At 42.8% G+C, this 13,328-nt stretch overlaps 1 protein-coding gene across 1 annotated transcript in view; it reads right to left on the bottom strand.

Annotated features, from left to right (window-relative positions):
• msh3 (mutS homolog 3 (E. coli)) overlaps positions 1-13,328 on the bottom strand; it is a 34,934-nt gene that overhangs the window by 3,263 nt on the left and 18,343 nt on the right. The window contains exon 22 of the mRNA XM_062383480.1: positions 8,159-8,345. Within this exon, the coding sequence (XP_062239464.1) occupies positions 8,159-8,345 (187 nt within the window). The remainder of the gene's footprint in view (positions 1-8,158; positions 8,346-13,328) is intronic.

The following is a 13,328-nucleotide window of genomic DNA, read 5'->3' as shown; positions in this document are numbered from 1 at the left end:
TTGGTTTAACTGGAAACGGAGCTGCTGCCTTCCCAGTTCCCTCCTACTCACCAGCTTTGCACAGTGCCCATGAAAAATGAGATCTGATCACAGACTGGAGACGAGACAACCTTAAAAAATAATAAAAACTCAGGCAGCCGACATTTTAGGATATTGCTGTTTAACCCATTCACCACATTTTCTTACCAGGTGTAAAGAGGTTAAAGATCATGACAATCCATCCAGTACATGTGGAGACATTTCATCTAAAACAACATATGGCGACCTGCTAGTTGTGCTGAAGAAAGAAGTCCGGGGATCAACAAAGTTTGAGTGTAGATAAAGACACAACACATTTCCCACTTCCTCACACAAACCATAAAGCCATAATATCCCCGACACGAATGACGAGTCAGCCTCAGCTGTCGATCATGATGCTTTTATTGGTCCATGTCCCATCCGCTAACATGGGGGAGGTGGGATCTATGACCTACATACTGCAGCCAGCCACCAGGGGCGATCAAGTTTTATATAAATCCAAGGGTCTCAAATAAGAGGAGAGAAAGAAAGAAAGGAAGAAAACAAAGTACAGAGCGAATGCATTATGTAACGTTATCTGTCTGTTTCCACAACTAAGAAACACAAAGAGCAGAGCAGCTACATGTACTCTGCTTTGGCCCAGTGTTACTTAACTGCCTCTGTGCCCTGCAGTGTGCTGAGCCAATACATGACGACAAGCTTTGTGTATATTACCGCTGGTATGAACACACACAGACACACACAGCATCATGTCACCTTTCCCGTTTATTTGCATCTATTGTTTTCTTTTTTCTTTCTTTCTCTTGAGGATTTCTGCCGTCAATCACTCACAGTTTTTCTGGTGTGTTCTCGGCAACTGGAGGCTCATTCGGCAACGAAAGGGCTCTTCACCTCATCCTGTTATTCTTTAATCTCTGTCGGGCCTGGTAGCCGCCCAGAGGCTGCGTGATTGAACCCTGGCAGTAAGGTTAAGTGATGAAAATCATAAAAAGCGGGTGGCGCTGAGCCTCTCTGCCAAATGCATGCACTCTCAGGAAAGCTGCTAAGAGCTCTTAACCAAAACAAATGCAGTTTATTTTCCTGCTTACTTTAACAACCTAGTCACTTACATGGAGCAGGGTGAGCAAAACACTATGAAAACATCTCCCACACGCCTTACAAATCAGTTCTGACAAAATGTTGAAAAACAATTATATACGCAGCATTAAAAAAATCCATGAGCTAGAGTTAATAATCCTTAAATCCACGATTGTAATAATAACAAATCATATAGGAGTTCTCAGGGTGGAGGAGGAGGTCTGGCTCTTACATCACCGCAGCAGACAGGCGGCTGCAGGACTCGGCTAACTCCAGGATCAGCCCGCTAACCTCTCGGACTAAGAAAGGTCACATGTCACGAGTAATACTTCCCCCTAAAAGAGACATGCAAGGTCACTCCCACGTTTCTTACTGAGACACAAAGAGCTGCACCTGCAGGAACGCACACACAACAAGCTCATACGTGCACACACACGCGCGAGCTGCATCAATCCTTCCTGTCCACCTACACTGAAAAGTAAAAGCAAACGGAGGATGGCAGAGGGAGGCTGCAGCCTGGATAATGGTCTGATTAGCTGCTAATGGAAGCTCATTATCGGACCACCCCAGGGTAAAGTGGCAGCCTTGTTCAGCAGAGTTAGACCATCTGATGAAATTACTGCTGAAACAATTAGCCTATTAATTGATTAGTAACAGGCAATTGTGAAGATCAAATAACCATCGTTTTAACGATTAGCTGGTTCCAGGCGTAATAATCGTATACATCCATGTTTACAGAGTCTATTTGAATGATTATGCAGGAAAGTTACTGCTACTTAGCATTTCTCGTCATGTATAATCTAATGTAAACAAAAGAGAAACTTTCCGGTAAATCAAAGAAATAATTAAATCAGAAATTAAGTTTTTTGCCACTTGGGGGCAGCAAAACAGGGTTACAGGCCAGACAACCGAAACAATTTGTTAAAAGACACCAAAACATAATATTTACAAAGCTTTGCCCCTACACACACATTGCTATTTAAAAAAAAACTGACTATTTTTAAAAGGACATAGATGATATTCACTATGTGTCGCAGAATCTAATTTGGCCAGACTTCTTCCCGTACTTCATGTTCTCACGGACTTGTTTCGAATCCAGAAACACAAACAAAGAAGCACAAGTTCTGACCCAAGAACCAACGAGAAAAAAAAACTCGTGCCACATGCTAGCTCTGCTCCACAGCAAAGTTAGTGAAGCAACATTTGCTGAACAAATTTGTGGAATCAATAACAACAAGCTACTCACACATTGAGGATGGGAAAAGGTCTGATTATTCTGAGATGACTCTACAGATAAAAACATATGAATTGAAGATGGGAGAAGATCCTCTCTAGCTTTGAGAACAGGAGTCTGGCTGTGGAAAAAGGTTGGAACCGCCCGTAATGTAAACTAAAATCTGTTGTATATTTAAAAAAGATAGCGGGAAGCTTGTAGCGGTCAAACTTTCAGGAGGCGAGCTCCAGATGGGACAGGCTTCATGTTCGACTCAGGCTGGTCGACTCATTTAAGACGGTGTTTCAAATAAAACAGCGTCTCTGCATCTGATCTGCCAAATGACACAGATGTACACGTTCTCTGATTCGTGCCACCTGGTTCACTACTCATTGTTCTCAAGGATAAGTCTTAGTGTGTGTTTCCGCGTACACCTGTAGAGCATCATTGCTCCCATGACATGTTGTCAAGGGAAGAGTAAGCATCAACTCTCCAATCTGAACCTGAGGAAAGGGCTGGAGGTGTCGACATAACCATCGATGTCTCCGAGCCCTCACTTCTATTTGGGCAGTTAGACAAGAATCCAATTCTCACCCTTTGTGTTCTCACCTCTCAACTAACAAGGCACTGTGTGTGTGTGTGTGTGTGTGTGTGTGTGTGTGTGTGTGTGTGTGTGTGTGTGTGTGTGTGTGTGTGTGTGTGTGTGTGAGGGGGGAAGAGAAAGAGAGAAGGATGGAGAGATTTGGTGTAAATGAGGTACGTGTGTTACTGACTTAGGCTCTGAGTCCAATTTGTGCTCTTATTGTTCTAAATTATAATAGGTTCAGTGAAAAATGGGCGATGACGTTTCCTTTAGGTCAAGTTTTACCACTTATATAAAGTACATACTGTTAAAGACGGTGACTTCACTCCTGTGGTTTGCTTTATTTCGTCTGAATCAAGGAAAAATTGGACATTGTAACTTTAAATTCTGGTCTGGTTCATGTCTAATTGGCTTTTTTTTTAAATGAAGTACAGTTACGTTCCCCATAAACTGCTGGTCTTGGCAGCAGCTTATGGGTGTTCTTTGTGTGTTCTTATAGTAAAGGCTCATTTATGCTGCCTTATGAAAAGAGATAGTAACTTGTCCCTTACGCTAGCATTATCAAGCAATACATCCACTAGAGGGCAGCGCGGAGTCGAGTTTCCGACAACAACAAAACTGGCAAAGATGGAGGAGGTTGTGATCATAAAAGGGCCATGAGTCTCCGATGAAAAAGTTCTGAGATTGTTGAAATTTCTTCCTCATGTGAACTGTCGGCTACTCTGCCCCCCCCCCCCCCCACGATTTCCAGTGGTACTTCTCCATTTCCTCTGTTTCGTGCGCAACTATAAAGTTTCAGAACAGGTACACAGACACAGATGGTGGTACCGCCTCATTTTGTCTGTTTTGTTTGTATCCATAAGATTTCAGAAGACGAGCACAAATACAAGTGAAATAAACTCGGCGTAAGGAGAGAAGGCTTTTGCTAACTCCTACGATATCCATCCCAGACGACTATACACTTGAGGAGGACTGCACAAAATAAAAACACTCCAGCTAGAAATGTTGACAAAGGAACGCAGTCACAGCGACAAGCATCTTGTGCGTCTGAGCACAGTGCAGCGACGAGAGTGCAGTGGAGCACTCGTGTGTCTCCGGTGGATCTTTGTGCATCAGCGCATTGGACCATTTACGCCCACGTAGAACAATACATTCTACTGGAAAATGTACCCATGAGTGTGGAGCCAAAAAGTGAGCTTTAGTGTTTTGTAGTGTAAATCTGGGCCGGGATGCTCGGTACTCCACTACCACAGAACAGTATTAGAGAGTCTGAGTCATGCTACGATCGGAGAGTTGCGTGTCGTGCTAAGTTAAGTGTGAAGCTAATGGCAGGACCTGAGGTAATCGTGAATAAAAGTGAGAGCCCATGTGAGAGTGGGCGTCGTCTAGAAAAAAGACCATGAGGTAAAAGGAGTAAATTATATAAGCGTGCACTGAAACAATCTGATGCTGTCCGTGATTTCACCCGGCAACTTCTAGCAGAAGCGATCCTCTCTCTCGTCTGCCTCTCTGTTTCTCTTTTATTGCTGCGCCAAGGCTGTCTCTCTTTTTATTGAGTGGTGTTACGAAACCCATCTACATTCTAAACTTCCTCTCAGGTGAATGCTGGGGAACAGGGGGGGACGGTGCGTTACAATAACATCAGAGGCGCAGAGAAAGTAGTCTTGACTTTTGACATGAAAGGAGTCTGCCGAGGAGGAGGAGGAGGCCGAGGAAGAGGAAGAGGGCAACAAGGCAGAGGAGGAACGGGACAGAGTGGGAGGAAGAGGTGGGATTATTAAAGACTCTGCCGGTCTGCCTGTATCCAGGATATCTCCCTTTGTGCTCTTTTTATTTGTCTTTCCCTTGATAGCAAGGCCTTTCTAACAAATCAATGCTGTTACACAATAAGTATTTGGAGAGCTCCCTCCTCCTGCCAGCAGCAGCTCCATTCTTACACATCTTCGCTCTACACTCTCCAGCAGGATTACACAACGCCAAAGACTCAGGCCAAAAATGAATGTGGAACTGGCAAAACATAACAACTGGAAGGAGGTTTGTGAAAATAAATATTTACTCGTCTATATCTGAACAGGGGTAGCTCGGGGTAATTTGGAGCTTTTTGATTGAGGTCTTGGAAAAGAGAAAGTAAATAAATACCAAAATACCAGATCTCCTCGATTGGACCCGGCTTCGACTTCACATGTGGTAGGAATTGTATTGTATTGTATTAATGGTAAAACCCACAGAGGGAATGGGTCCCTGTGGAGTGACGCTGGAGGTACACCATGAGGCTCCTAACCAGCTAAACCACTGTTTATCCACAGTAGAGTTCTTCAAGTGCTAGATGAAATACATGATTCCTGAGGACAGTGGAGACAAAGTGATTCTGCTGAATTCTTTCTACCAAGAGAAGCTACTGCTTTAAGGCACCAACACTACACACACATAAAAACATACACACATAAACATACAAACATTAGATTAGAGTAGTTTTTTTCTATGTGGTGTATATCTGATCTTGCTGACTACACACTTTCGTAGAACTTGAGTCTTTCTGCAATGTCGGTGGATAAAACACTGGCTCGTCTTTTCAAAGCGTCCTTGGCCAAAAATACTGAACCATCAAAACCGTTTCATCAGTGTCTGAGGGCGGGTGTGATACAGAAAAAAACTATGTATAGAAGTGATGTGTGAATGTGAGTGTGAAAGGTTAAATGCAACCTGTAGTGAGAAGTGCTCTGAGTGGTCGTTAAGACAAGAAAACCTCAGCATAAATACCACTTAACTTACCTCCAGTGTATCGACATCTAGAGCCTGGACCATATGGATTTTTGGGGGCTGATGCCAATACTGATGAAAATGTTCTGATAGTGTACAATACGGTATATTGAAAAAGACGTCGTTATGAAAGTCTCGTGAAAAAGCAATTAAGGTTTGACATTTTACAACTGTGGATTTTATTATGAATAAATAACTCTAAATAAAAGGAAAAAGAAACTACATAGAACTTTTCTTATTCGTTTCAGAGCCGCAGAGTCAGGTGATAACTCTCGGTATAGAAATTATACTACAATCAACTCTTCACATTACATGATCTAACATGATTCATTATTAATATAAATATTGATTAATGCAGCTTTAAATGGACCAGTTCAGCCTCAGTGATTTATCTTGTAAAAACATTACATTAGATACATCCATCTGCTGTTACCATCATCATCGATAGCAAAGTTACTAGTCCAGCTATAAATATCCTGTCCCCACACACTGACGACTGCCCACAGAATACACAGGTATGTAAATGTCATCTGTTTAAAGAGCCTGAGATCTACTACACTGAAACGGAAAAATATCGGCCAGATTCTTTATCACTAGCAAAGTCTTTCTGCATTAATTGAATATGCATTCTCGCTATTTGCTGCATTTGATCTAACAGCAGAGGTGCGTGTGTACAAATCCAGAGGGGAAGCACCTCGTTTTGTCACAAAGATAAAGAGGTCAGACAGGTTCGAAAAATATCCCGAGTGGAGATCTATAAGTGGAGATCTGGTGAACGGAAGCGTCTCCTCACAACCTAAAGCACGGAGCCACGTCCAGGTTAAATAATGAGTTTTCTGCGCTCACACTATTGATTCAGTCGTTCAACACAAATTGGTACATGCAAGTTTACAGAACAATTAGTTCCACACAAATTAACTTGGCAATGCCTGTATTGATAACCCCCCCCACACACACACACATTTTTTTAACACAAACATCCCCCCTCTCCTGTAGTGGTCTCTCATGTGCACTGAGAAACTGAAAAGGCTCCTGACTGTGCCATTTCACACAATCCCAGTGGAACACTCGCACAAACACACGCACACACGGAAACACACATACAGCCGTGTTTCCATGACTTCAGGAAAAAAAATACATTGACTTACATTCATTTCCTGGAGACCGAGTGTTACTCAAGCCCGACCTTACCCAGACCTTTAATGATTTTTCTTACGGAGACTTGATATCTGTCCCCACCATGTCCTCATATGTGACTGTGTAAAGAGACTTAGGTCTTCACAACTTCAGCAAACACACACACACACATACACACACAATCTCTCTCATAGGAATACCGAGCACTGCAAAGCTCTGTATTTTTCCTGCTCTGTCGCTTCTCTTCCTCCTCCCTTGGAATGAAATTGCACCTTTCTTTCTTCCACACACATCATTTTACTGGCAGCTGACAAGAAGGTGAAGGAAACGTGTTATTATGGCGACGATGCATATGCACACATATCTTCCTTTTTAAGCTCAAAGGTGGACGTTGGACAGCCTGTCATTGGACACACAATGAGCCCTGCTGCTGAACGGCATGTCACACGTCCCTTTAACAATTAGGTGTCCAGGGGTCACTCTTTCTTTTCTTTCCCTTTCTTCTTCCAATGCATCCTGTGCTCAAATAGGTTATTAACGCTATAGATCAAGCCTCTCCGCAATTGTGCTCGGTTTTCAAGAGCTGCTCTGCTGCTGCAGCTGCTCTCTGGTGGCTCGTTTCGCGCTGCAAGAAAGAACCAATCATGGCGGCCTGAAGAGCGCACACGATCGAGCACTTGCACAAATAGAATGTGCACACCCCTCTTCACTGAGAGCCGCTAATTTGAAGACTAACTGGGCTGTTTCACAGTCCAGAGGGTGTTTCACCAGTTGTTTATTTATTTTCCCCTCCATCTCTTTTTCTTCTTTCTCTTTAGAGATATGTCATATATTTTCTTGACATTTGTACTTATATCATCCAAAATGTTTCAAACAATGTGCAAACCCAGAGAAATCCTTGCGTCATATCCTCTCTACCCCTGGCTTTGCCTGCCTATAGATTGTGAAGATAACAACTCCCATGATACATGCTGATTCAGGACTTCATCAACTAGGTCTTTTGTTATCGTTTTGATTTATATACACCCCTAACTGCCGAGATTACATATTATACGTTTAAATATTTCAATCTGTGTGATTTGTCCACTAAATGATTAAATTTTGCGACACTTACGAAATGCACCAGAAAACAAGTCACTTAATAAATTTGTAATAATTTGTTGCCCTGATTAAATGTTGTGTCTAAGATGTTACGTAGCTTCCTGCTTCCTTCCTAGTGAAGCTAACATGACAGTCTTTATCCTGCAGACGCTGTATTTTTGGATTGATTTGTCACTTTTAGATTTATCACTCAGTGTAACTAAAAATGTTCAATAGTCACAATTAGTCAGGACACTGCTATCCATACTCACACACAAAAACACACTTACGTCTCTGATGAAGTACTCCAGGGTGGCATGGGCGATGGCGATCCCATCATGGGTGCTGGTGCCCCGCCCCAGCTCATCCAGGATGACCAATGACCGCTCGGTTGCGTGGGAAATGATCTCGGAGGCTTCGGTCAGCTCTTCCATAAACGTACTGCGCCCTTTAAGGATGTTGTCAGAGGCCCCCATCCTGATGACCAATCAGAAAAAAGGACAAACAGAAGCCAGAGGTTAAAGGTTATAACATTTATTTTGTTATTTGAGATGAATAGTGGAATTTGGACTAGATCTGCTTTGGCGATCTTAGATTCAAACTGCTGCTTTGACGTAGGAATGTGCCAGGGACCAAATTTACTGTTTCAACAGACATGACCAACAAATGACATTCACAAAAATCATTATAAAATCATGGACAAAAAAAACTTGTGCCACTCATCGTCAAGTGTCTGCAGCAACCGGGTGATCTGTGTTTTTCCTTCCCTTTGATTGTGTGGGTGTACAGGCAGCATACGTTGCATATGTCTGCAGAGAATGTCATTGCTCCCACTGATGTGCTCAATTTGGTCCAAAGCTTCTGATAATAACAATAAGTTTATGTAGCGGCTTTCAAGAGACCCAAGGACGATTTACCTGTGTCACTAGAGACCAAAAGAAAAAAAGAAAAGAATCCACACAAAACAGGACAGAAATAATCAGAACTTATCAGCAGAGGAAAGTCAAATAGTTTCACAAGTTTCACGGGAAATAAAGAATCTACTTTTGTGATCCATCCACTTCCACTATAAATTACTACACAGGATTAAATGAGCGATTGTTGCACCCAATGTTTATTTACAGTCCCGCCAATACCTGGTTGATATTGTTCATCTAAAATGGTGAAAATTCGAAAAACCTCCCTCGAGAAATAAAGGATTGTGTGTGTGTGTGTGTGTGTGTGTGTGTGTTTAAATTGGTTATAGTCATTTTAAGGGTCTCCTAGTAGTGAATGCTGAAGAGGAACGTTTACCTCCTGATCATCAGGCCGAAGTTAGTGATTTGTAACAAGTTAACAAGAGCTCATTGAAACTTGGAATAAAAGAGGAAGAGATGTTTAGGAAAATAATTGCAAGAGGTCCTGTGTGGCGAGAAAAATGATGATTGATGATACTTAGTTCCCGCAGAAGGGAACATTTAAAGCCAGTGGCATCCAATCAGCGGCAGTGGAAAAAGGCTACCTGATGTTGCCATCTGTCGAGTCCATGTCAAGAAATATGTTCAGACGAGAAGATAAAATACTATGACAAGATGCTGAATCCTTCCCGAGCCTCGGAGCCAGTCTGAGCGCTCCTCCGATGCTCTGATGCGGAGCGACAGAGAGACGCCGTGACTCATCTGAGAGAAACTCTGCTCCAGCTGGATCACAGATGCAACATCTCTCAGCCAGTCAGTGGTTCTCACCTCCAAATCTGTCTCTGCCCGTCCTCATTGACCTTCAGCATAAAACCCTTCAATGAAACGCCAACAGGCCCCGGCAGCGCTCAGAGTTTCTATGGATACACCGCACGTCACGCAGGAGAGGGGTGTGGCAGACATGCTGCTGCATTTCATTAGCCAATTTATAGCGTTTGTGAACGTGGGTATGTGTGTGTGTGTGTGCGTGCCTAAGACTAAATTGTGACATTGGATCTATACTGCATGGCATACAGGGTGAACAGGATCAGATGGAAAGCCGGGCACACCATGTCCGACCATTGACGGGGGGAGTGCAGCGAAAAACCCGACAACCCTCCACCAGCTGGGTGTCCTGCTGCTCTCGTCCTTCCTCCCACCAAACAAACCCATTCCCAAAATAGACTCCATTTATTATCACCTCACACATTTCAAGTGTTTGAAAAGCACTCACGAATCCCTCTGTGATTGATCTCTTAGCCTTGTTTTCACTCCTATCCACTTGTACGTTCATTTGTGTGTCAGTTGGTTGGTTGGCCAACGCAAAAGCTGCTGAACAGATTTCCACGCAACTTGGTGGAGGAAGGGGACATATCCAATGTAAATCCAAAGACTCAAAACCAGGAATGGATTTCTTTTACGATTGAGATATTGGTGTTTTATGACATGTTCACAGATTTACCAGGGAATAATTAATAGATCTTAAATGGAAAGAAAATAATAATCATCCGAAAATGTGTTGAGGCTTATATCTCCCTGTTTTTAATGGAGTCCACCTATTCAGAAATATTTTTCCAAACTGAGGAGACGTGAGTTCAGTGTTTATTCTTTAATAACAGCTGACGTCTTAAAGAGTGAAAGAAAGAAATCCACACTCCTCCACGTCCATGTGGTTTCACTCTGTATCACCGACCTGTGCTGGTAAGTGGATTCAGGATGTTATTAAGTTTATTTGATGTAGGATCCTCACTCTCCCTCTATCTGTGTCAGTGCGACTTTCATGTGGGAACAAAAAAGAGTCTATCAAGAAACTGTTGCCGTTTAAATGAAAGACGGAAACAACTGTCTGTTGTTTACTGTGCATGGCTGGAGTTTTTTTTATTTCCTTCAATTGTATTTCACTTGTTCAAGTCCATTGACCAATTTTCATGAAGTGGATATCAGTAGTCCAGATCGTAAGGCTTAGCGATGTGGCCAGAATTAATTTTAATATTATTTATTTTAGGTTTAAAGACAGATTTTTGTGCCTAAGTGATGGTTGTGGTTAAACCCTGTTTTTCAAGCCGATGACAACAACTTTATAAACAGCTAAACATTTTATAATCCTGCAGTAGATCAATTATGTGTTAAACCTGCTCACTGTGCTTAAACATGATCAATATATATTGGACCTTTGTTATTTTTCTATTGATGAAAAATATATATTGCAATACATATTAATATTGTTTTATCACCAGATCAAGTCAATACAGGCACATCAACCTGTGACCTTTATTATCCATGTTGCTGAGTTCAGCTCAGATGTGTCGGAATCCACTGAACCATGGATTCCTGCAGTCTGATTTAAAGCTCCTGGTCGTGCACACACTAAAGACTAAAGGCCTAAACCAGCCCCGCACACCGCCTACAAGATGGAGCACTGCAGCACTATAAACACTCAGAGGAACAACTGAGTCGATTTAGGATACAGACTCTTCTCCACATGCTCCACATGTTACAACACCCACTTAGGTGAGGAGGTAACACAGAGATCTGCTGGCACCGGAACACCCACTGAGTCTTCCTGGATATTAGCTTCATTTCTGGGCCCCAAAGAGAAGTAGAGAAAAGAAGAAAAAAAGCATCTCCCTGCATCTTCTGATGGGAGATGAGCTTGTGAAAGACTTAAACACAGAATAATCACTGCTAGTCTACGGTCGATTAAAGGTCCTTTTCAAAACGCGCTTTTGCATCCTGCTTCTTTGGCTGTTTCCATAACAACCATGAAATGATGGAAGAAGAATGTGCTCCACAACCCGCAGGACTTGATACCGACAAGAAAACACACACGTACGTGTTGTTTTGTGCACAAATGCACATGCGCACACACGCACCAGGCTGCTGGCTTACTCTGCTACAGCCTGTAAAAGAGCAGACAAATAATAACGCTTGAATAAGTGAATGGTTTATGTGTAAATATCAGTGGAGTGGGCAGGTAAATAAAAACAAAACTGTGAGAAGGGATGCAGCTTCAAAACAATCTCCAGTTTATTAATTTTAGCCTCATTGACAATCAATCATCCGGATCGGTTCAGACAGGAGATCCCATTAGACACCTACGCACCATCTCATTACCCCCTGCTTATTCCACACTGGTGAAACTCACAAGCTCTCGCCCCCCCCCCCCCCCCGCCCATAAACGCATAACATCGCTCAAACACACACACACACACACACACACACGCTTGAAGCAATTCCCACTGCTGTGTCTATTATGTTTGACACAGCAGTGGGAATTGATTGAGCTTTTATTATTAAGAGCGATTTTCCTCAGGATCTTACACTCAGTGATGAGAGGGAGGCTGAGTGGACCAATTAGAAACAGACAGGACAAGGTAACGGAGGAGGTGGAGAGAGGACAGTGGATACTGTGCAGCTGTGTGTGTGTGTGTGTGTGTGTGTGTGTGTGTGTTTTCTCTGTGGATGTTAATTAGGTCTGAGTTGCACTTTTTTTCTCTGAGAGGAAGAGATGACCTCCATCATTGATCACAGACCTGAGTAAACAACAGAGATGCACACGTGCAAACACATGAACGGTCTTCAGGTGAAGACCATGAACTGCAACATCCTCAAGTGTGTCCTCAGTAGTGTGAATAACTCTGCCTACTCCAAAAAGCCCCCTTTATGAAACAACATTTTAAATCACTAGATCCAGATTTTTGTTTGGATCTGTACCCAAAGATGTGAGGAGCAGCCAAATCACCTCATCACACAAATCTGAAGTCAAGACCTGTTTCTCCATTGGATAGAAGAACACACACAAACAGTGTGCTGACACATCACTGGCTCCCACTGGGTTAATACACAAGAACATGCTTAAACCCACAAAAAACTACAATTACACACATCTGCAAGCCATTAGGTTTAATCACATGGTGCGGCAGAGGCTGTACAACAGAAACCATATATTGGCCTGTGTTCCACGCTAATGTGCAGTCAGGACTGGAAACTACACACAGAGCTTACAGCTACCCTGATGCTAATGAGTGCAATCATCAGTGGCTGAGAGAGAGAGAGAGAGAGAGAGAGAGAGAGAGAGAGAGAGAGAGAGAAAGAGAAAGAGAAAGAGAAAGAGAAAGAGAGAGAGAAAGAGAGAGAGAGAGAGAGAGAGAGAGAGAGAGAGAGAGAGAGAGAGAGAGAGAGATGGGTCCTTTCTTTAGACTCATCGTAGCGATCAATATCACAACAATGGATCCGGCCTTGTTTAACAACTCTTCTTCAACTCCCCCCCCCCCCTCATGATCGAGAACAAAAGGGATAAGAAGTGATTAGTGTCAGTGCTTAATATAAACTCGACCGTGTCACAGACGAGGAAGCTGACACGGGGTGAGTGAGGTGTGAGTTGCGGGAGATAAACTCGCGACAAAAAGAAAATATCACTTTTCTCCCCGTTGACCTTGTGTATAATTGCACGATCAAGAAATGAATAGTCTGGCGCAGTGATGGCTTCACTCAGGTATCACTCTTGTGTATTTGCCCAATTTAA

This window comes from Platichthys flesus, chromosome 3, assembly GCF_949316205.1.
Source record: "Platichthys flesus chromosome 3, fPlaFle2.1, whole genome shotgun sequence".
Classification (NCBI taxonomy): Eukaryota; Metazoa; Chordata; class Actinopteri; order Pleuronectiformes; family Pleuronectidae; genus Platichthys; species Platichthys flesus.
This window is presented reverse-complemented; position numbering and strand designations above follow the sequence as displayed.